General features: G+C 34.4%; 1 protein-coding gene across 1 annotated transcript in view; it reads left to right on the top strand.

Moving 5' to 3' along the window:
- LOC107681937 (histone-lysine N-methyltransferase SMYD3-like) overlaps positions 1 to 26,004 on the top strand; it is a 157,397-nt gene that overhangs the window by 97,706 nt on the left and 33,687 nt on the right. Inside the window, exons 4-6 of the mRNA XM_016478312.1 lie at positions 9,885 to 9,952; positions 20,963 to 21,065; positions 24,496 to 24,606. Of these exons, the coding sequence (XP_016333798.1) occupies positions 9,885 to 9,952; positions 20,963 to 21,065; positions 24,496 to 24,606 (282 nt within the window). The remainder of the gene's footprint in view (positions 1 to 9,884; positions 9,953 to 20,962; positions 21,066 to 24,495; positions 24,607 to 26,004) is intronic.

The following is a 26,004-nucleotide window of genomic DNA, read 5'->3' as shown; positions in this document are numbered from 1 at the left end:
TCTATTTAAGTCATTACAATATATATTGGCTCACTCCCTTCATTCCAGGTTGTGCTGTGTGTGTGTGTGAGAGGTCAGATCTTACTGTAGTGTTTTTGTATAGGCGACCCTCTCCTCATCTCCTTATTTTAGAAAGCTCATATCTTCCCTCATGTAGATCAACCTTAAATGGTGTCTACAATCCATGCAACCACCCAACCAACCTTTATTTATAGCAGCGGGCACTGTGCCTACTCCAAACCTACATTAACATTGTTGGCAGCTCGCCCTGTATTCCCAAAAGAGAGACCAGAAAATCATGGCTCCCCATAGTATTAGCACTCTGTAAATGCTCACTAATGGCCTGTTTTTTTTTTCTCAAATCGGCCTTCAGTAATGAACACATCTCTCTCAGACTGCTTGCTCTTATTAAAGATGGTCTCCTGGAGATACGTGAGGGTGTACCACATCCCGCGAGGACCCCGCTCTGAACTGCAGATGTTGATGCCGTGCTTGAGTGCTTCTTCAAGCCGGAGGATCACGTCAGGGAGGACAAAGATTTAGAGGAGCTTGATGCATCTAAACTAGCCAGCACTCATCTTGTTGGTTTAATTGGTTGTTTTTCCACCTTTTTTCCAGCTTCCTTCCCTAGCCATTTAATAACAGTTGTGCTGCCTAATGGCCTGAGACTTACCACTGAGACTGAAAAGCCCTCGTACAAACATAGTCAGGTATGTTCGTTGTTCTGCATTTAGATGAGGAGGCCAAGGAGGCATGCTGGGATACAAAGACAAAGCCCACCAGGAAGTATTGCAGTTCTGTGCAGGAAATCAATTGCAAGTGCACACAACTATTTGAATTAGCTTGCTAGCAAGGGTGTCATCGCGGATTCAGGACTGGGGATGGACGAAATGTAATCATTTGAGAAAAAAATGGATCAACCTGTAAATATTAAATATTGGAGGAGGAACATGTCTACAATAGTGCAAGCTTGAGTGCATTATGTGTTCTCATGTTGTGTCGGAATTATCATAAAATAAATATATCTGATTTTAAATCATTAATATGTATGGTAACACTTAAAATTTTGATGGTAACAGCAACAATTAATGTGGGTGTTTTGGTGTTAATGACAGTGGAATACTTATAAATCTCTTCTATAATTCTATAATCATCTCTAAATTCTGTAAAACAAAGAAACAAAGCAAAGAAAAAAGTGCATTTGGTATCACTTAAAAGGCTAATCAGATAGAAATGATTTTGATTTAGAGTTTGCTAGCTAACAATTCAAGTCAAATGAGAGAGGTCAGAATTATGTAATTATTATTTTGATGAAGATGATAATAGTTTCAGAAACTTTATTATTTACTTTATTATTTATTCAAATATGGGCACTTTTGGACCAGTGGACTTTTAGAAATGGTTTCTGACTAATATGTCGACTCACAATGTCCAGAAATTGACAGACATGCATAATTTTATTTTATAATATAATATAAATTTGATTTATTTATTTATGAACATTCCTACCACAATATTATTCCCATCACATGGATGGGAACATGGTGGGAATGACATTTTAATATTTATTAGGGGAAAAAATATTCAATATTCACACAATAGATATAGACATTTTTAACATCATTTTAAACAGCAATTCATATTTTTAAATGAATTTCATAATATTCTTGCTAAATCCTTATGAAGTGCCATTCTTTAGTCACAAGATATAGTTATACAGTAGGTTTTTGCCTGGAATGTGTGCTGTGCAGTGATATACACATTAGCTGGAGTTTTATTGTCATAGCTGTAAATATATTGTGTATTTTTGCACGGCTAGAATGCTCTATAGACCGCCCAGCATCCAGAATGGGAGCTATTCGTTTAATAATTCACTTTAGATAGACCTTTAAGCTCTGTGTAAAGTGAAAAAAGAACTGATGTATCCCCTCATGACACAATTTAATTTTCTCCCAAGATTGTCTAAAGAAAAATTAGCCCAAGTCAGAAACCTAATGTCTCCCCAAAGGCTACAAATGTATAGATTTTTTTCCCGGTGCACGTACCTCCGGTGGAAAGAGGAGACAGCCTTTAATTAAAGACTTTCTCACTGAGACCTGGTATGTGTTCTCATGTTGTGTCGGAATTATCATAAAATAAATATATCTGATTTTAAATCATTAATATGTATGGTAACACTTAAAATTTTGATGGTAACAGCAACAATTAATGTGGGTGTTTTGGTGTTAATGACAGTGGAATACTTATAAATCTCTTATATAATTCTATAATCATCTCTAAATTCTGTAAAACAAAGAAACAAAGCAAAGAAAAAAGTGCATTTGGTATCACTTAAAAGGCTAATCAGATAGAAATGATTTTGATTTAGAGTTTGCTAGCTAACAATTCAAGTCAAATGAGAGAGGTCAGAATTATGTAATTATTATTTTGATGAAGATGATAATAGTTTCAGAAACTTTATTATTTACTTTATTATTTATTCAAATATGGGCACTTTTGGACCAGTGGACTTTTAGAAATGGTTTCTGACTAATATGTCGACTCACAATGTCCAGAAATTGACAGACATGCATAATTTTATTTTATAATATAATATAAATTTGATTTATTTATTTATGAACATTCCTACCACAATATTATTCCCATCACATGGATGGGAACATGGTGGGAATGACATTTTAATATTTATTAGGGGAAAAAATATTCAATATTCACACAATAGATATAGACATTTTTAACATCATTTTAAACAGCAATTCATATTTTTAAATGAATTTCATAATATTCTTGCTAAATCCTTATGAAGTGCCATTCTTTAGTCACAAGATATAGTTATACAGTAGGTTTTTGCCTGGAATGTGTGCTGTGCAGTGATATACACATTAGCTGGAGTTTTATTGTCATAGCTGTAAATATATTGTGTATTTTTGCACGGCTAGAATGCTCTATAGACCGCCCAGCATCCAGAATGGGAGCTATTCGTTTAATAATTCACTTTAGATAGACCTTTAAGCTCTGTGTAAAGTGAAAAAAGAACTGATGTATCCCCTCATGACACAATTTAATTTTCTCCCAAGATTGTCTAAAGAAAAATTAGCCCAAGTCAGAAACCTAATGTCTCCCCAAAGGCTACAAATGTATAGATTTTTTTCCCGGTGCACGTACCTCCGGTGGAAAGAGGAGACAGCCTTTAATTAAAGACTTTCTCACTGAGACCTGGCGTGTCAGATTCATCTGAAAAGCTCTCCTCACGACTCCGTGAGCCACGGCGAGACCCCTGGGCTGCATTGCAGATCTGAGGGGAGGGCCAGACCAGAGCAGAAACCTATTTATTATATTGAGTGTAGGAGGCTCTAAAGCCTTCTCGAAACCAGCTATCCTCTCCATCACACCGGAATCCTACCATTGTGATGGAACCACCTGCTTTGATCCCTGTAGAAAGCAGGTGTGTTGATGAGACGGAGAGGAGACAGTGGTGTTGTTCTAATGTAATTCTGTTGCTGGCCATGTCTTTCTTCCTTTGTTTTTTCCCTTTCTTTTCTATTTTTGATGGGCAGCCCTTCAGTACATGTAAAACAGCCTTCAGACAAAGATGTGCACTGTTATATTTCCCAGGGAAGCTCTTTGTTTTTGATGAGCTCTGACAGAGTTCTGGTTGCTCTCCAGGGAGCATTTGCGGTTTGGTTTTGAGTTTCGTGTCTTCTGGTGTGCCTGGCATTTTTTGGGCTGATAGTAACAGCCTTGTGCATTTGTGTCAGTAAGCTCGGGTTTTGCAACTGAGCTACAACTGATCATAATACTCATTTAGTGCTCTTTCTGTCCTGGGAGACAAAGCCGATGTGACCGATGTTTGTATCCATGATCCGGGCTTTTCACTATAGTGAAAACAGTATACTGTTGAAAAGAAGTCTCTTATGCTCAGCAAGCCTGCATTTATTTGACAAAAAATGTAGTAAAAACAGTAATATTGTAAAATATTATTGCAATTTCAAAGAACTATTTTCTATTTTAATATATTTTAAATCATAATTTATTTCTGTGGTGCAAAGCTGAATTTTCAGTGGCCAGTACACCAGTCTTCAGTGTCACATGATCCTTCAAAAATCATTCTAATATGCTGATTGCTGCTCAAGAAACATTTCTTATAATCTTTCGTATAATAATATACATTTTTAAAAAATTGCATTTATTTGAAGTTGAAAGCATCTGTAACATTGTAAATTACTTAACTGTCTTAAAATTCACATGCAAAAAAAAACAACAACAACAAAAAAAAAAAACGCTTGAAGGGACCTGATAATTTTATTCATTTCATGGAAATTTGCTGCATCAACATTGACAATTCCTTCAAAATTCCTTGTGTTCCACAGAAGAAACAAAGTCATACAGGTTTGGAACAACATGACGCCCAGAAATTAAGCGTTAGCATTAGTTCTGGCAGGTCACGTGAGTCAAGCTTGCATCAGCTGATTCTCAGCTGATCACATCTACCTATAGGAATACGACACCTATCGCGGCATTCCTATATAAGCTCTATTCAGAACAGAACCATACCGCCAAACCAAACTTTATGCTAAGTATCTATCATTTTGACGATAGTGGTCCTGACAGAATTAAAATTTTTGGGTGAACTTTCTCTTTAAGATAGATAGAGACTGACTTGAACAACTTTTTGAGGGTTTTCAGAGTATGTAAGTTACAGCATTTCTTCTTCATTCTGTAGTTTGCAGGAATGTGAATGAACTGTGCTGCTTTGGGTTTTGATGGGTTTCCACTGCAGATGTTAGTGGGTGTCTTTGACCAATGACTTTCTAAATGCAAGATGTTTGCATTTTGCATTTTGCATTTTATAGCTGCCAAGTTCTGGATATGACTCACATTTTTCCATACCAGTCACATTGTTTTTGTTCAAGTTTGCCATTGTAAAAGCAAATGCACACAAACTCAACTGAATGAACCTGAACTAGATATGTTATAGAAGCATGGAATAGACAAAGATTTGTATAAAATTAACATATTTAATCTTTCCAGTTAATTAATTCAGTTATCCCTCCTGTACGTTGGAGAGAAGATGATATGATATCAGTCTAAATAGGCAACTGCATTTTTGTGGAAATTTGCTCCATCTGTATCAGTGCTGTTACATCGTGCCCTCAAAACCCTGTCAGTGATCTTCTCCAGTATAAGTTTAAAAACAACTTAATTTACTCCGAGTGTGATGTGTTGCATGTGCAGATGGCTCATACTGGCAGGAAATGTGGAGGAGTTCACACCATTGGATAACAGGTCTGTAGTACAGAGGGTGTGATGTCAGTGCAGCACGGTACTTTTGAGAAACTGAGCTCTGTAGAGTATCTCCTTCAGGTATCAGATGTGAGCTTCTAACACAGATGGCTGCTCTGACTTTACACGTTCAGCGTGAAAAATTTAAGGGGGTCTGAATACTTTCCGTACCCACTGTATATATATATATATATATAATCTCATGAAGATGCTGTGTATTAAGATGGGTTGTTATTGTAGTAACCACAGTTGAACCACAGTAACATTTGCCCTTATCTGAAATGAGAACATTCGTGGAGCGGTGAGACCTCAATATTGGGAATTTGCATGGTAAATGTAAATCAGTCCTCCACTTGAGTTTCATCTGGTAGATGGCGCTATCAGAAAAGATGAATAAGAAATTAAATAAATCGATGAAAATGGACATATTTGGTTAATTTTCCCATTTCATGGTCTATGGAAGTCCAAACATGGACTGATTTCAGAAAAAGCTTGACAAACTTTCCAACCTGGAAGTCTGTCATACACAAAATTATTGTCCCCTGTGGCATATTTATTTATTTATTTGAATTTGCATAAAGAAAACCATGCGTATTTTGACATTATTACATTTTCAAAAAGTTAATTTAAAAAATATGCAAATAATTAAATATACAAATATAAAAAAAATGTAAAATTAAAAATGTAAATAACAGAGTAAATATAATTTATAATAAAAATGTATAATATTAATTTTATTAAATTTTTTTAAAAGCATTGTATTATAGTATTTGCATTATTATTTATATTTGAAATTTAATGTGAACTACATTTACATTTACATTTAGTCATTTTGCAGACGCTTATATCCAAAGCGACTTACAATTGGGGAATGCATAAAGCGATTCTTCTTAAAGAGGCACAGGAAGTACTTGTCATACCAAGTTTCAGGCATTGTTCAAATAAGTACAAGCTAGAAAGGGAAGGAATAAATAAAGAGAAAGATTTTTTTAATTTAAGATGAAGTCAAGTAGCGTAGATGAGTTTTCAGCTGTCGCTTGAAAATGATCAGAGATTCAGCATTCCGGATAGGGGTGGAAAGATCATTCCACCAGCCAGGAATGGTGAACGAGAATGTTCTGGAAAGTGATTTTGAGCCTCTCTGTGATGGTACCATGCTGTGATGCTCACTAGCGGATCTCAGACTTCTGGAGGGGATGTAGATTCGTAATAGTGAGTGGAAGTAGGCGGGTGCTGAGCCTGTGGCTGTTCTATATGCAAGCATCAATGTCTTGAACTTGATTCGAGCCGCAACCGGTAACCAGTGCAAGGAGATAAAGAGAGGTGTAACATTGGCTCTTTTGGGCTTGTTGAAGACCAGTTGTGCCGCTGACTTGAAGAATAATTGAAGAATAATTGGAATTACAAATATATTTCATTTATAAAAACAAAATCTATGAATAAAACATCCAAGCATGTCATGGGTGAAATTTATTTTCATTAAAATCATATCACAACATCACAGTCCTATGGTCCTTAAAATAGGAGTTGTTTTGATGCTAAATATAATGTCTCATTTTTTTCTCTTTTGATTTGGGCTGAAATGTGACCTGGAAATGTTTTCTTCATTGAATACTTCCACAGAATTATTATCCTCTCTCTCTCTCTCTCTCTCTCTCTCTCTCTCTCCCCCCCCCCCCCCCATCTTAGCATATGTGTATTCTGATTAATTCAAATCTTTAATGTGGGTCTTTTGACCCGTCTTTCTTTGTCCCTGCAGCATGTCTCTCTGACCAAATTGCTCATCTGAGAACTTCACTACTTGCCAAAGCAAATGTAAATGAATACAGTGTCAGTGTGTCTTTATGTATGACAGAGGTCTTGCATTTACTTGGGCAGATGTTAACACTTTTTTTTTTTTTGCATTCAGATCTGGATGGTGTCACTTTGACTTATCTATCTCACATCGTCCATGTCCAAGTCCATGTTTGTTTTTTGGCTCCTATTGAAATTACAAGAGGCTATTTGTCCTGCGTTGCATGATTTTATTTCCAGAATTTGGAAAACAACATGTGAAAAATGAAGTGGCATGTAACTAAAATAGAACCATCTGAACCATGACTCTGTTTTTGTCTTTGGTTTTCAAATGAAGGCTATCTTTCATGCTTTTTTTTCCTGTATTGCATATCTGAATAGTATTATGATATTGATCAGACTGGCGTTGGCAAGCTATAATGACAGTATCTGATGATTCTATCGTGATATTTTAATATATACAATGGTGCTGAATGATTACCATATATGCTTTAACTGTGGATCCATTTCACGTTTATGTAGTGCAGATATGCGGAGCGAGACGCCTCGGGACATCAGACATACTTTATGCACACAAACACACACTTCAACCTGTCGTCAGCGAGTCCGCGGCCAAGCAGACGTTCAGTCACACCTTTTAAAACCCATCTCACGCTCCCCACATGAAAGACTCTGCAGTGGCGCCACATGAAGAGCCGCCAGTCTTCCCAGCAGCTCCTTACATATATTAGCTATTAATTAGTTGGGCATGTGCCAGAAATATGTTTTCGAACGATAAATATAAGGGCAACATCAATGAAGACTCCTCTGTGGGTGTTTTTGCCTGTCAACCATTTCATTTCTTTCTTCTTGTGTGTGTAGTACTGTGTATTTAAATCGATTTGCATTAGTCAGAGTTCTTCGCTGGCAATGAGGTGATGTTTGCGCTCGATTGGGTCAAATCCTGGGTCATTATGCCTGTGGTTATGAATATTATAATGCCGTCTCAACGGTTTCAATAGATTGTTCCTCTCAAAGGAAAATTTCTCCAAAAATGAAAATTTGCTCACCCTCAGGCCATCCAAGATGTAGATGAGTTTGTTTCCTCATCTGAACAAATTTGGAGAAGTTTCCATCACTCCATCACTTCCATCACTTGCTCACAAATGGATCCTCTGCAGTGAATGGGTGCCGTCAGAATGAGAGTCCAAACAGCTGATAAAAACATCACAATAATCCACACCACTCCAGTCCATCAATGAATGTCTTGTGAAGTGACGTAGTTCACCAAAAAAATGAAAAATCATTTCAGTCTGAAAATCTTCCCTGTAGCTCTCACTTTTTTTATATTTTCATATTAAAATGTTTATATTTTATATTTCTATTTAGCTTCTTTTCTTTTAGTTTTAGTGATTTTAATACTTGTATTTTAGTTAGTAGCTTAGGCAACATTCTATTTATTTTAATTTGATTTCTTTAGTTGTTTTGTTATTTCTATGTAGCTTTATTTTTATTTCAGTTGTAGTGTTAGTAATTTTAGTACTTTTATTTTAATTAGTTGCTAATACAGCATTTCAAAAAAAATGTAAGATCAAGTTTTTCATCTATTTGATTTTTCTGCTTAATTTCAATTAACAAAACAGATTTATAATAGTTTTAGTTTAAGCTTTAGTCGACAATAACAACTCTCATCTCAAATCTTTGATGTCAAAACTGACAGCACATTTTGAAGTAGCATATTGTAGTGTATACAAATGCAAATCATTTTATGACAGAATAGGTGAAGACTTTCAGCAAATAACTCAAATTTCTGTTTTTAAAGAACGTGTTTTTTTTTTTTTTTTTAAAGAAACACATCCAATTAGGGTCATGTGGGGTCAAAAACCTGCCTAATTAGACAGGGCTTCCTTAAGACTAATTAGTTTACTAAATCAGTTCAGGTAACCCAGCGACTGGTTGATTTAGAAAATATATAGTTTTACACATCCCTAGTTCGCATTCACTTTCATTTTATGGAAACAAACAGCATAGACAGTTCAAAACATCTCTTGTGTTCCATAGAAGAAAGTTAGGTAGGAACAACATGAGGCTGAATAAACGATGACAGTTTTTTTTTTTTTTTTTTATGTGAGTGAACTTTCCCTTTAAGAGTGTAGACATATTAAACTATTATTTATTTAAACATCCAGTGGCTTTTTCGACCCCACAGCACAATCGATTTGGTTCATTTTTGGTTGCGTTTTCTCAGTGTTTATAATTGATTGTGTTGTAATATTTCTCTCAGTGCCTGAAATCACACACTGCTGTGTTCCCCATGTCAACAACGCTCATGCTGTCTATTTATGACTGTGTTCTGTTTGCTTTTCTCCTTCCACACATCACTCATCTATCCCGCAGAGCCCAATCTAAAAACCCGTCAGAATCGCCTGGTGCCGTCCTCTCCACTCTCTTTTTGGTTTGTTGTGACTCGTTACAGACATGTTTGCCTCATCTCTCCGGGAGATGGACTTTGTCCAGCTTGAGTTCTGCAGCGTATCGTCCCTGCGGCAATCAGACCAAACAAAAACACACACTCGTGCTCTTCCATGTGGGGACTGATTGTGAACATCTGTCAACTTATTCAAGTCTGGTATCACCAAATGAGGAGGTCATTTAGATTTGCATGAATGTTTTTTTGGCAAGCTGCATAATTTTTTTTTCTCAATGGGAGGAAAAAGACATAAATAGTCAGATTAACAATAGAGAACTAATGACGAGAGGAGAATATTATGTCCTCACTGAGACACAGAGATGTGTATCTTCCGGCCTTTTTTCATGTTTTTACACAGGTGACCTGCAACTGCTTCAGCATCAGTGATGGAGAGCTGCAGGACGTGGGGGTGGGACTTTACCTCAGGTGAGTGACATGATCGACATCCCAGCATGCTTTGCACTGAACATAGATTTGTTGTGGACATTATTAGTGCTAGTGTTAAGAAAAGTGTCACTGTTGATATTGTTCATACTTCAGGTTAGTGATCAAACAAAATCATTATACAATTATTAATTATTACATAAAATTAAGAATATTAAAAAAATTATTACATAAAATAGAAATACGTTGTAGTCCAAACAGCTGATAAAAACATCACAATAATCCACACCACTCCAGTCCATCAATGAATGTCTTGTGAAGTGACGTAGTTCACCAAAAAAATGAAAAATCATTTCAGTCTGAAAATCTTCCCTGTAGCTCTCACTTTTTTTATATTTTCATATTAAAATGTTTATATTTTATATTTCTATTTAGCTTCTTTTCTTTTAGTTTTAGTGATTTTAATACTTGTATTTTAGTTAGTAGCTTAGGCAACATTCTATTTATTTTAATTTGATTTCTTTAGTTGTTTTGTTATTTCTATGTAGCTTTATTTTTATTTCAGTTGTAGTGTTAGTAATTTTAGTACTTTTATTTTAATTAGTTGCTAATACAGCATTTCAAAAAAAATGTAAGATCAAGTTTTTCATCTATTTGATTTTTCTGCTTAATTTCAATTAACAAAACAGATTTATAATAGTTTTAGTTTAAGCTTTAGTCGACAATAACAACTCTCATCTCAAATCTTTGATGTCAAAACTGACAGCACATTTTGAAGTAGCATATTGTAGTGTATACAAATGCAAATCATTTTATGACAGAATAGGTGAAGACTTTCAGCAAATAACTCAAATTTCTGTTTTTAAAGAACGTGTTTTTTTTTTTTTTTTTAAAGAAACACATCCAATTAGGGTCATGTGGGGTCAAAAACCTGCCTAATTAGACAGGGCTTCCTTAAGACTAATTAGTTTACTAAATCAGTTCAGGTAACCCAGCGACTGGTTGATTTAGAAAATATATAGTTTTACACATCCCTAGTTCGCATTCACTTTCATTTTATGGAAACAAACAGCATAGACAGTTCAACTTGTGTCTTGTGTTCCATAGAAGAAAGTTAGGTAGGAACAACATGAGGCTGAATAAACGATGACAGGTTTTTTTTTTTTTTTTTATGTGAGTGAACTTTCCCTTTAAGAGTGTAGACATATTAAACTATTATTTATTTAAACATCCAGTGGCTTTTTCGACCCCACAGCACAATCGATTTGGTTCATTTTTGGTTGCGTTTTCTCAGTGTTTATAATTGATTGTGTTGTAATATTTCTCTCAGTGCCTGAAATCACACACTGCTGTGTTCCCCATGTCAACAACGCTCATGCTGTCTATTTATGACTGTGTTCTGTTTGCTTTTCTCCTTCCACACATCACTCATCTATCCCGCAGAGCCCAATCTAAAAACCCGTCAGAATCGCCTGGTGCCGTCCTCTCCACTCTCTTTTTGGTTTGTTGTGACTCGTTACAGACATGTTTGCCTCATCTCTCCGGGAGATGGACTTTGTCCAGCTTGAGTTCTGCAGCGTATCGTCCCTGCGGCAATCAGACCAAACAAAAACACACACTCGTGCTCTTCCATGTGGGGACTGATTGTGAACATCTGTCAACTTATTCAAGTCTGGTATCACCAAATGAGGAGGTCATTTAGATTTGCATGAATGTTTTTTTGGCAAGCTGCATAATTTTTTTTTCTCAATGGGAGGAAAAAGACATAAATAGTCAGATTAACAATAGAGAACTAATGACGAGAGGAGAATATTATGTCCTCACTGAGACACAGAGATGTGTATCTTCCGGCCTTTTTTCATGTTTTTACACAGGTGACCTGCAACTGCTTCAGCATCAGTGATGGAGAGCTGCAGGACGTGGGGGTGGGACTTTACCTCAGGTGAGTGACATGATCGACATCCCAGCATGCTTTGCACTGAACATAGATTTGTTGTGGACATTATTAGTGCTAGTGCTAAGAAAAGTGTCACTGTTGATATTGTTCATACTTCAGGTTAGTGATCAAACAAAATCATTATACAATTATTAATTATTACATAAAATTAAGAATATTAAAAAAATTATTACATAAAATAGAAATACGTTGTACTTGAAATTAATGAAAATTATTGCATAAATTGCTGATTATTAAATTATATAAAATGTTAATATATATACAATATGATTAAATTATACCAGATGATTGACATGAGGGACATCCCAACATGCCTTGCTCTAAACCTAGAAAAAAAAGTTATTACATAAAATAAAAAATTAAATAGTACTAAAAATGAATTCATTTTAATTCATATAAAATTATCTTAAAATTATTACATGAAATAATTGTACTTAAAATGATTGCATCAATGAATGATTATATATACAGTATATATATATATATATATATATATATTTGGGGGGGGACATCCCAGCATGCTTTGCTCTGAACCTAGAAATGTGGACATTATTGTTATTTGCTAAGAAAAGCATCACTGTTAATATTGTTCATATTAAAAATAATAATAATAATAAAGTTATTAATTATTAATTGTTATGTGAAATAATGATTTTTTTACATAAAATAAAAAAACATTAAATAAAGGTAAAAGTGAAATAAAAAATGAATTAAAATGATTGCATAAATGATTGACACAAATAAACATTAGTTTTTTTTCCCCCATGTTAGTGTGCTTGTGTATTAAGGAGACAACTGTATCAGTAAAAAGCATGCTTGAGATGAAATATTAAACGGGGTCTTCGTTTGCAGTTTGTAGCACAGTACATTCATTGTCTTCATTTTTTCATCACTATAAAATGACTTTACCCATAATGCTCTTGTGTTTCAGTCAGTTGAGGCACTGTTCTTTTTTTCATGCTCACCGTGCCCAGCAGATTTGTGTGACAGAAAACATGTTTGTATTATTAGCTCTGCAGTCATAAAGAGGGATTCTGACATGAGTTAGGATTACATGCTACGATTTGCTCTCTGCTACTGAACACGCCTGAGGGAAGCTCCCATTCACACACCGAGGAGCTGAAGGAAACGCAGCACAAGAAACGGGAATAATTACACATAAACAGACATTCGGCTTTCAATGTGACTCAATTACAACTTGCCGAGACACATTGTGAGCGCTGAAATAGAGGGGGTTAATATTGTTCATATTAAAAATAATAATAATAATAAAGTTATTAATTATTAATTGTTATGTGAAATAATGATTTTTTTACATAAAATAAAAAAACATTAAATAAAGGTAAAAGTGAAATAAAAAATGAATTAAAATGATTGCATAAATGATTGACACAAATAAACATTAGTTTTTTTTCCCCCATGTTAGTGTGCTTGTGTATTAAGGAGACAACTGTATCAGTAAAAAGCATGCTTGAGATGAAATATTAAACGGGGTCTTCGTTTGCAGTTTGTAGCACAGTACATTCATTGTCTTCATTTTTTCATCACTATAAAATGACTTTACCCATAATGCTCTTGTGTTTCAGTCAGTTGAGGCACTGTTCTTTTTTTCATGCTCACCGTGCCCAGCAGATTTGTGTGACAGAAAACATGTTTGTATTATTAGCTCTGCAGTCATAAAGAGGGATTCTGACATGAGTTAGGATTACATGCTACGATTTGCTCTCTGCTACTGAACACGCCTGAGGGAAGCTCCCATTCACACACCGAGGAGCCGAAGGAAACGCAGCACAAGAAACGGGAATAATTACACATAAACAGACATTCGGCTTTCAATGTGACTAAATTACAACTTGCCGAGACACATTGTGAGCACTGAAATAGAGGGGATTTCCTCTGCAAATTGCTTTGTATGCATTTGTGAGAATCTTCTGGGCTGGAATGCATCTCATAAGCATATCGTATGCCGATGCTGAAAAACACTATATAAAGCTTTCAGATGGAGAATGACTTGTTTAGTATTGGTACATTAGAAATGTGCAGTGTTAATGGTATATATAATGCATGCAAAATTCTCTAAAATAATCTATACAGCTATATTGTTGATGGGTCTGTCTTACACAGAAATGTCAGGAACTGTATCTGTGCTTTTTTTTCTCTCTATTTTCTTGTAGTGGGTGATAGCAATTAAAATGTGACAGGCCAGTGTCAGTGCAGCAGTCTGCCTTCTCCCTTTGAGGCAGTGACAGGGCCGAGACCCAGAGATGAACTGCTCTTATATTACACTTTTATCAGTGCTGATGTCTTTCATAATTAATCTTCATGCCCACAGTTGTCACCATTTGCAATTTTTTTCACCTACAGATGAGCTCTAGATGGGGTCATGATGGTACAGTGGAATTTCCCGTTACTAAAGGCCTATTAAAATGCAACCCAGTAGTGTTTCTTCAAGATGGCGTGGAATGACATTCACAAAGCATTCAGCTTCAGTGATGTGGCATAATTCAGATGAAGTAGAATATTTGCTAGGACACAATGCAGTGCAAGGCTTGATTTTATCCACTGGGATTTGATTGTTAAATGTTAGGTTGTGATATTATTAGTGGATTTTCTAAGGCAGGAATTGTTTCTACATCTCTATCCCTAAGTATAATAAACTTTGGTGTATTAAACTTTGGCATAAATCTTGCACAGTTTATGCTACATACATGAATGATATGTCAAATGATGTGGCATTAAATGAGTGAAAAAATCCCCAGAACACCCTATAGCAACCATATAATGTTATGCTAAAAACCATGCAGACCACCTTCAGTTCTTCAACAAATGGAAAAAACAAAAGTTTTATAATATGCGATTGGAGGGGACATTATAACAATAAAAAAAAAATTATGAATATATTATAAATTAATAACTTTTATTTAATCTATGATATTCAAATATAACTAAAATATATATTTGAATATATATATGAATATATTAAAATGAGAAATATATATTAAAAAAAAAAACAGTATAAACATAAAATTAGTGAAAAATTCCCCAGATCACCCTAGCAACCAAATAACAATATGTTAAAAAAAAACACACAGACCACATTTAGTTCTTCAGAAAATAAAAATAAAAAAGTATTGCTTTAAGTATAACACTTTTCTTAAAGGCTTTATGTATAATGCATTATGAAAATAGTTGTAATGCATTAATTATGTCTTGTAATGCACCTTATAATGAATTGTACAATCACTTATCAAGTCATTATTGCACTATGCATTTCAAATTTGGTTATAATTATTTACATGCATTATACCCTTTAATAACCCTTTATAATGCATTATACATAAAGGCTTTAAGTAAAGTGTTACCAAAGTATTTTAAGATAACATTTACATAACATAATATTTTCAACATTTTCTCTATATTAAAAATGCATAGTGAGAGAGAGATTTATGTATATATAGACACACACACACTCATGTATATATATATATATATATATACACACACACACACACACACACACACCTACTAGCTATATGTAGGTAGCACCGAGGTAGCAATATTTTATATTTTTTCTCTTTTTGCTTGAACATTGAACAGTGCATACATTTATAAACAATAACAGGTTTTTTATCCCTGTCTATTTTTATACATGACATGTGACACGCACTGGCAGTTTCTCTGCTCTGCTGCCTAATGCGAGAGCATATTGTAGCGTGTTTAAGTCGTCAGCCGAGGCGACTCCAGTGTAACACTTGTTCTCTGGCTGGATGTGAACCAGCAGTTTTCTGCTAATCCCTGTGGTTGTGTCTGGAGCTCGCAGGAGGATTTGTGCTGTCAGACGTCCTCCCTGGCCAGGACTCCATGCTGACACTCACAGCCCTGTCCGGACACGGTTATCAGGGGAAGAGAGTGTATATGCAGTGCCCAAATGAAGCTCCAGCAAACCCTTGGCCGGCAGTCTGTTGTGCTGTGGCCTGACAAAACCCAGCAGCAGAAATCCATAAAGATTTTACAGGCGCCCAACCGCATGCAGACGCTGTCATCCGTGAAACCCAGGAACGTTTGTGACTATTTGTTTCCCACTTTAACACCCCATTCAGGCCTTGGAAATAGTGAGGGATAATTGGGTCAGGGAACGAGGGTTACCATACGTAACCGAGACGTTTCTTTAGCAATGGCCACATTTTAAGGTCCCAGGGGTTTATTAAAGCTAACAGAAACTATTCAAACTAATTGTATACCTTTATTTTTATTCTATTTGTTATATGAAACGGACTATTATGTGATTATATCCTTTTTCTGACTTTAAATCTTAAAGTTCTATCAATCTTAAAAAATATTAAATATTACAATATTTATATTATTTTATTTTTATATTATTTTTAAATATTTATTTATTTGATTCTGTTTATGATTAATTAATCACAGAAATGAAATTAATATTTGAAAATATTAATAAGAAAAATAAGTGTTACATTTAAAAAAAACTTGTGATCATCTATAAAAAGCAATTTAAGTATTTATTATTGTATGAAATGTATTTATATTAATTTTTTTAATTATAACTGTCCCTGTATTGTAGTTGTTGTTTTAACATTTTCAACCAATTCCAACCAATACTGTAATTTGTAAAGTTTTATTAAATTTTAGTGTACTAACTGACACAGAGATTAAATATGAGGAAACTTGCGTGAGGAAAACTTTAAGGTAAAATTTGATTAAATTTTAATTTGCTAAATTTCCAACAACCTGTTATTTTGTCTAATTATGCAAAAATAAAGAACATTTTTATTTATTTTAATATTTATCCATGTATCTTTTATTAATTAATTTATTTATTTATTTGATCTGTACATATTTAATTTATTATAAATTAGTGTATTTATTCATTTATTTATTCATTTTTTATTCAGGATAAATTCTTAGTGAGATAAAGGAGTGCCGTTTTATTCCAAAAATGTCTAAAATGTCATTTCCGCCACTGTAATTGCCATAACAAAATATATAATTTGAAATGTAATGGGAATATTCTCTGTTCATACAGACGTTTCAGAACAGTGTAAATAAATGGCAATGCATGTATAAATACTGAAGCAGACAAACTAAACTAGTCTGAGTGTGTTTTAAGAGAGTTTATTAATAGAAGTCCACACGCAGGGCCAAAAGCAGTTAGCACTAAGTAGGTGATGTTGACGTCATTTCCTTGTATCAGTTGCGTCAGTCTGGGCTGTTGTGAAAGTGCAGTAAATTGAGCTGTATTCAGGTCTGAGGGTGTGCCAGGAACAGCTTTCCTTTCTGTTTTCCGGCACAGTTAATGGCCACCTTCGGCACTGTTATTTGGAAACATTAATAAATGAGCGCAGCGGATTGCTATTCTCCTTGTCTGTTGATGTTTCAGGCTGCTTAGCAATACCTATGTTTTGTAGAAGGTAGAAGATAAGAGGAATTCATCCCATTGTCCTCCATTTTCTCTCATTACCCAGCTCTTTTTACCGTTATTTCATTCTTTCGCTCGTCTTCTGTTGACAGAGCACGGCGCTTACGGCTACAAGCACAGACTCGCTTTAATGAGATATATTTTCATTACTTAGAAACCACATGTAAAGATTGAGTTTAGGCCCATGTGTGTAAGTGAAGAGCGTCAGGCTCTTAGGGGCTGTTTATGGGTGAATAATCAAAAGCGCAGATTAAGGGAGGATCATAAAAGAGGGTTTCACTCAGGTTAAATAGTCTGCTTTGAGCTTAATGTCTTGTGTATGTGCAGACAAGGGCTTAGCTAACAGCTATTTTCTGACAGCATTGATCAGCTCAAATTGGTCACATTTTTTTGATATGGCTTAACAGAGGCATGTCTTGGAAAACAGGATTTTCTTTGCTCTTTTAAAATAAAAGAGTTCAATCTGCTTTGAAAGCGAATGCAACACAAAGCTCCACCCGGGCCATTTACGGGAACTAAGCTGCAAAATTTGTTAAATTAGAACTCAGACATCATAAACATATGCACATTAACATATGCCCGCCCACATTTATACATCAACACCTGTTAAACTATGCAGCAACTTGTTTTATGATGAAAAATAGTGTGAACTGTTATTACATGGAGATTAGACAACCATAACAGATGCCGTTTACATATAGAAGTCTTAAAGGTACAGTAACTGTACAGTAGTTTAATATGACCAGAGAGAGGGTGGAAAAGGGTAATGTAAAACTAAATGATGTCTAGTTTTGGTGCATAATTTTAGATTTACCAATATTGAATTTTGTATTAGTCGGTCACTTTAAAATAACTTTAATCAATTGAAAGTTATAATTGAATATTTCTATAATTTAACTGAATAATTGAATACCCAAAAAAATGATATTTTGTAAGTTTTTACTGACTCTCATGTTGTTTCAGACTCTTATGATTTTATTATTTTTTTTAATTTAATTTTATTATTATTATTGGTGTTTTTTTTTTTGTTTTTTTTGTCAGTGTGACTTTTTCAGAGCTTCAGCTCTGTGAGATTATGACTAATAAGACATTCCCCCCCTTTTTGGTGCTTGGCTTTATAAATCACTTTACACTTTCTTTGGAATTTTTTTTTTTAATATCTACTTTTGTGTTCCACAGATGAAGGACAATTATATGGGTTTGGAATTACTTGATGATTCAAAATATGAAGAAAAAAAGTCAATTCTATACTTTTTAAAAATGAACTTTTATTATATTTATTTATAATAATAATATATAATAATGTTATAATAATTACAGTTATGTGTGTGTATAATTTATATATTATGCATTTATATTGTCCATTAATTAATGCAAAAGTTAAATCCACATACATTTAATTATTATTATTATTACTTGCTTTATTTAAATTTCACTTTCTTGAATTTAAGTGAACTCCTTTCTGTTGTTTAATATTTTGGATTATGAAAAATCAAGTTTTATTAAAATGCAAATGAGCGTCATTTGATTTCACTTTTGATTTGATTTAATTTATTCTTTTTAGTATAATAGTTGGCTTTATTAATATAATGGAAATGCACTGACGTGTGAATCTTGACCATTAGAGATCAGAGGGTGTGGCCTGTTGCCATGGTCTTTCCACAAGTCCATTTCATTGGCTAATAATCCAATAATTTATGCTGGCTAATCATGGGAGATTGTATTATTTTGGTCTTTCTAACATATCAATTTATGAAAAGGGAGCAAAATATCTCAGTTTTAAAGAAAAAAATAAAATATCAGAAATATCTAGAACCAGCCTCCCTGTGTGGGCCATTAAACTGGCACGACTTTCATATTCAACATCCATGGGAAACATTTTGCATCTATGAATATGAGCCTCTGGGATTACAGTGAACAAACAAAACCAGAAAGGCAGATGTCGAAATTGTTGTTTAGATATGAGCTATGAAGTCTTCAGATCGGATGTGAGGCAGAATCAAGGCTTCAGACATTATTGTCAACGTATCAGAGAAATTATAATGACGCAGAAAGATTGTCCCGTGAGAGCGGGGCCCGTCTGTTTACCATCGGCTGGGTGGGCCGACTCTAAGCCTGCTTTATACTCTGTACTTAGGCAATGTTGAATCTTTCCTAGACCATGACAAACACAAGTAATTTGTTGCTCTGGCTTTTTTAATGACTTCCGATGCATTAGCAGAAGCCTGGAAGAGCCGGATAGCATGTATTCCTATCCACATATAAAGGATAATTGTGCTTTCGTGCTAGATTTATAATTGCTGTGTTTGTTCTGTCATACTTGTGTGAATGTGAATGGAGTACACGCTGACATGAAGAGACTTCAAACATGGTTTACACACACAGTACATACTGTATACGCACCTTGTATTGTTCATTTTAAAATATGTTGCATTAATTAATCATTAAATTAATATTTTACGCAATTATTATTATTTTTTTGACTACATAACATTTTGTCATTTTTGGAGCTTGGCTTTATACGTCACTGTACACTTTCTTAGGAACATGGCTGAAAAATATCTACTTTTGTGTTCCACATAATTAAAAATGTATTTTAAAAAAAGGAAATAATTAAAGGGGTCATATGATGCTACATTAGGGCTGGACGATATGGCCAAAATTGATATCACGATATATTTCTTAATTTCGGTCGATACGATATAATTCCGATATCGATATGACCACTATTTATCTGAAATAGTCGGAAGAGAGGGGCGGGGTCAGCAGAGCTCATTAACATTTAAAGGAAAATGCTACAAAAATGGCTTGATCTGAAAAGAGCTGTTTTTGACAGGGTAAAAAGGTGTTTTTTACACTACCATTGAGAAATTTTAACCAAACTATGTTACAGACTTTTCATTAAGACCCTAAAGAATCATATCAACTTGTGGGAAATGGGCATCCTATGACCTCTTTAAATAAAATGAATATATATAAATATATATTGATGCAGGTTACATCAAATCGCATTCAAGAGGACAAATGTCCCGCTGGCAAACATGTCAGCTTTTTTGTTTTCTGTGTCTCCATACTGTAGCAACTTATTTCTTTAGTTAATTAATTAGTGATGCCCGATTTACTGTATGTTCCATTATTTAGCAGTCCTTGTGTATTATTTATTTGGATCAAGAGAAAATTGAGAGAATGAGGGATTTGCAGATTGATTTGATCTCAGTGTTTGATGAGGAAAAAAACTATTAAAATATAATAATTCATTTAATTAGAAAAATAGAATTGTTGTGAGTTTTGACTGGCTGAACTAAATTCACCGCCTTTGGGTCTTATTTGTCAAATCAGTCTGGGTTTGTGCAAACAACAGAAAAAAAAAATAATGTTATTTAATATAATATTATTTTAATACTAATTAACAAATCGTTGGCAGAGCACTCTGTTTTACATGGACAAGAATTAAATCTAGTAAAGTGAATTTTACTCTTACTCTTGTAGTTTAGCAGATGTTTATCTAAAGCGACCAGCCTCTGTCCTATAACCTTACTAGTCCCGAAATGTATCCTCATGAAGGCCTAATTAAGGATGAGAAATTAATTGAGACACTGTGCTGGTGAATTGTGCTTAAACATGGTTGAAGAGTTTGTTTTGTGTTCGTCTGTCCCAGCATGTCTCTGCTGAACCACGACTGCCAGCCCAACTGTGTCATGATCTTTGAGGGCAAGAGACTCACGCTGCGAGCTGTTCGGCTCATCAGACCCTGTGAGGAGGTACAGTATACTTATTTGCTGCCTTTTTTCTAGTCTCTCTCTCTCTCTCTCTCTCTCAATGTATGTCATTTTTCTCCTGCCTTGACCCAGGGATCTTTAAATTCATAGGAATCAATAGAAAATTATAAGCATGGGTCTCTGCTGTCACAGGGCCCTAGACAACATTACCAGTTGCCAATTCGTTATTATTATTTTAGCCATTTCTGCAGCACCAAAATTGAATTTTAATAATGACTTTTCAAACAGGTTTTCCAAACACAAAGTTTTGATTTTTAAATGATTTCTTACTCTATTATTCTTAGTTGTAATTTAGTTTTGGAATGATTGTTTTATCATGTTTTTATTATGCTTATTTTGATTAACTTATATTTATTTTCATTATATTTTGTTATATATTATAGTGTGTGTGTGTATATATATATATATTAGTTTAGTATATATTTTTATGTACTGTATGTTTAGTTAGTTTTGGAGTCTTGAAAATGTCTATTAGTTTATTTAAATATTTTAGTGTTAATTTTTATTTTTATTTATATTTCTGATAACAAATGATAATAATACATTACAGTTTTGACTTTTTAAAAAATTAATTCTCACTTTATGTTAGTTCTAATTTAGTTTTATGTTTTTTATTATGTTTATTTGTATTTTTTGTTAGTATACATTTAATTAGTATATTCTTTAATTTAGTTCAGTTTAGCATATATTTTTTATTAGATTTAGTTAGTTTTGGAGTCATGAAAATGTTTTTTAGTTTAAAATTTTCCCAGTAATGTTAATTTTTGTTTTTAATTTCTATTTCCATTAAGGAAAATGTTTTCATTCAGTTTTTGTTAGTAATAATAATAACACAGTCTCCTACCCCAAACTCACTCCATGCGTTGATTGAGCCAAAAGTTGCGATGTCAGGCCGCTCAAATAAACATAGTAATATTTTCATACTGCCATGGAGCCACAGTGTTTATACATTCAGCCCACAAATAGCTTCCTTGCAGTTGTCTGTTCATATTAAACTGGAACAGGAGAAAGTGTTTTAACTGCCATTGAATTACACACATCACACCACAGTTTCTCAAGTGCAGGCACTTAACGGAGCCTCCTGCCAGATTAACTTCACCATAATTCAGTCATCCGATGAATAAATCTAAAAGCAACATCCTATGTGTACATTTACTGCATTTAGCATCCGCTCTTATTCAGAGCATCCTGCAGAACTATTTAACAATCAGTCCGGACTAATCGAAGCTCATTTAAACCTATTTGCACACATCCGACACACCACCAGCCTGAAAAACCAGCAGAGAGCCAAGATATGCATACACATTATTCATATACATTAACACCTGAATCCATTTGGCAGATCTGTGGCGGGATGTGGTTTTTAGCCTCAAAGATAGAGAAACTCTCATTATGCGGCCGTTCTGTTTATTTCTGCTCTGAAAGTTTAGATATTCCAAAGTAAATCAGGCAGTCATGCTTAATTTACCTCTGGCAGGGGGAGGGAACGTCGAGAGAGGAAGTGAACTGGAAAATGAAATTACCAGCAAGCTCTCTGTACACAGGAAGTAATGAGAATTCAGAGTATAGGTGTGCGATATACGACGGCAGAATACATGAGCGCTCATCATCCCACAGACTCTGTTTACACACACACAAACACACACACACTCACGGAGCGATTATCATTCATACACCCACACACATCTGCACACTGTACACACGCCGCTGTTTGCCCATAAGGGTCATACTCATTTTGGATCTGTTTTTCGTTTTCTCCTTTTCCTGTTTCTGTTGCTTTCTCTGTTTACTCATTGTTTCTAGTTTTATGTACCTATCTGCCCCTCTCTCTCTCCACTCAATAACTCATTCATTGGAATAACTGTTTTCAATTCTCTCTCGCTCTCTGACCTCACAGAGGTTTGGAAATGAAATAGCTTTCTGCATACTCTGCTGTATATTCTGCTTGCTGCATACAATTTTTTGTAGATAACAGGTGAAACAGTATGCAAATACATGTTTACAGTAGTAATATGCTACATTGTTGTCACATGACTTTACTACATTGCATATTTAATTCATTAAATGGTGTCCAGCTATAATCTTGGATATAAATGTGGTTATTTCACATATTTCATCCAGTTTTAAGGAAAAAATGCCTTAACTTTTGACGTTATGATCAAATGAGTTAAGAAGGTGATATTCAAAATCATGGTCGATGTTGCTTATGATTCATTTGTCATGCTAGACTGATGAGGTAAAAAAAAAAGTTACTAAGATTTTAAAAGAAAAAATTGTAATGAGTATATTTTTATTAAAGGGGTCATATGATGCGATTTCAAGTTTAAAGAGAGAGAGAGAGAGAGAGCGAGAGAGATAGAGCGCGAGAGAGAGAGAGCGCGCGAGAGAGAGAGCGCGAGAGAGAGAGAGAGCGAGAGAGGGAGAAAGAGAGAGAGAGCACGCAACATTAAAGCATGTCAACATATTCTGTTACACCAAATACACCAAATAATGATCTTTAAAAAAGCACCCCTTTAAGTTAATTTTTTCCCATTTTTAGTATATTTTACAATATAATACTATATATATATGTATATATATTGGTTGTTTACAATATATATTTAGCATATATATAAAAATATTATTTGGTCGATTTATTATTTTTTTTTGGGATAGTCAAGCACATTGCACTGTGGGATACAGTATTACCTGATTATGCGCAGCTTTCTGTGGTTTTATACTGTGCATTTTAAATAAGCAATTTCACTGCACTCACAATTAATAATAATAATAAAAAACACTGCAATAACGACGTGCAATATAAAGTAATGTATAGAATTGTGATATTAATACGTGATTATGCAGGCACTTTATGCATTTCTTTGAAAAATAACAGATAGTATGTAACTCCAAACACACCCATAACTGAATGTACTTATAGAAAGCGGTAAATAAATTGCTTTCAAAAAACCTCTAAAGACAGAAAGTCATCAGAAATCACAATCATTGTTCAGATTCTCCTGAGTCGCCTGTCACATTAGATGATGAAAACAATTTAAACGATTAGCTCCTTATAATTCAGCACCAATTCAACCTTTTCCACTCTGATTATCCGTATGTCAGCTCTGTTAACAGCCTGGAAGATGGTTGAACACATAAACACAAACATATGCACAATAAAGCAATGCATTGTTTACATCCTGCAGAATTGGACCAAAGGGAAAAGACCATGTGGTTTTCAAATGTTAGCTCAGCAGGCAGACTTTCATTATTCAAGACAAAACTGCCACAAGACATTGACTACGTTCCGAACCCTAGTGAGCTGCCTGTGTAACACAGTCATTGTGTTTATTGTATTTCCCTCTTAGATTCTGCAAGTTGTCTGCGATTTTTCATTTAACCATCTCTAATCTCTCTTTTTCATTCTCTTTAGCTCACTATAAGCTACACTGATATCCTTGCGACCAGCAAAGAGCGACGTTCCCATTTACAGAAGCAATACCACTTCCTGTGTCAGTGCACGCGCTGTACCACGGAGGACAAGGTGAGCCATAGCAACAGCCTCTCAGATCTATCTTTCCTTCCTTTATCCTCATTTTTCTATTCCTCTCACTTTCACCCCATCACTCCTGGAAAAGGCTTCTCCCCGCCTCGTTGTGTCCTGGCGGGATCACTATCTATCATCCCTGTTCTCCTCCATGTTCTCTCTTCCTCGCTCTTTTTCTCTGTGTCTGTCCCACTCAGCCCTCGAAAGCATCTGATGTGTGTCGAGTGTGTCAGACCGGTCCTAGACCATCACCGGTCTCTCCGCACTGCCCCGGGGAGCCCGTCCTCAGCAGACCCTGTTATCTGTGATCATCACTGCGATGACAGGAGCATGTCAAGAATAAAGCTTTGGATGGCATGAATGGGAGTACAAGAGAGCGGATGAATAAATGCCTAAAATGGAGTGAGGAAAGATGGGAATTTAAAGGTGAAGTGTGTAATTTTTTGGATGTTAAAATACTTTCTTCTCCATACTTAGTCTGCACAAACTACTCTTGAGTAAACCATTTGTATGTTGATTCCCAGAGAACTGTAAAGACTAATTTTTTCACTTCCGGAGCATGTCAAGAATAAAGCTTTGGATGGCATGAATGGGAGTACAAGAGAGCGGATGAATAAATGCCTAAAATGGAGTGAGGAAAGATGGGAATTTAAAGGTGAAGTGTGTAATTGTTTGGATGTTAAAATACTTTCTTCTCCATACTTAGTCTGCACAAACTACTCTGAGTAAACCATTTGTATGTTGATTCCCAGAGAACTGTAAAGACAAATTTTTTCACTTCCATTTGGTGGAAAAATCCATTTCCATTTCTTTACAGCTGTTTCTAAACTAGGCTGTGTCCCAATTCACATACAGTCCATCCTAAATAGTATGCAAGATTAGAGTTAATGCATCTCGGACCGGACATTAGACAGTTTTAAGTAGTTGTTAAAAACCCATCTTTTTTAAATTGCCTACATAGATTCGTATTTTGTTGTATTGGTTAGCTGTACTGTTTAGTATTGATTTATTGTTTTGTATTGCTACAGAATTTTGGTATTTTATTTGTTTTATTTTTAACTGTTTGTAGTGCAAAAAGTGCATAATAAATAAAATGTATTATTATTATTATTATTATTATTATTATTATTATTATTAGGTGTTTTCAGTGGGTTTTCAGGACATTTTGGGATTTTGTTTTTAAATATTATTTATTATCATTTAATTTAACATGTTTTATAATATTTTATAAAAAACAATAATAATAATCTTAATATTAAATGTGTGTGTGTGCGAGCATGTATGGATAGATAGATAGATAGATAGATAGATAGATAGATAGATAGATAGTTAATATAGATATATGTTAATTAAAAATGCATTTTTTAACATTTTAAACAGATTTATAATTGTTAT

This window comes from Sinocyclocheilus anshuiensis, unplaced genomic scaffold (genome assembly GCF_001515605.1).
Source record: "Sinocyclocheilus anshuiensis isolate Anshui unplaced genomic scaffold, SAMN03320099.WGS_v1.1 scaffold1098, whole genome shotgun sequence".
Lineage (NCBI taxonomy): Eukaryota > Metazoa > Chordata > Actinopteri > Cypriniformes > Cyprinidae > Sinocyclocheilus > Sinocyclocheilus anshuiensis.
Note: the sequence above shows the minus strand (reverse complement) of the source record. Positions and strands in the feature narration are given on the sequence as shown.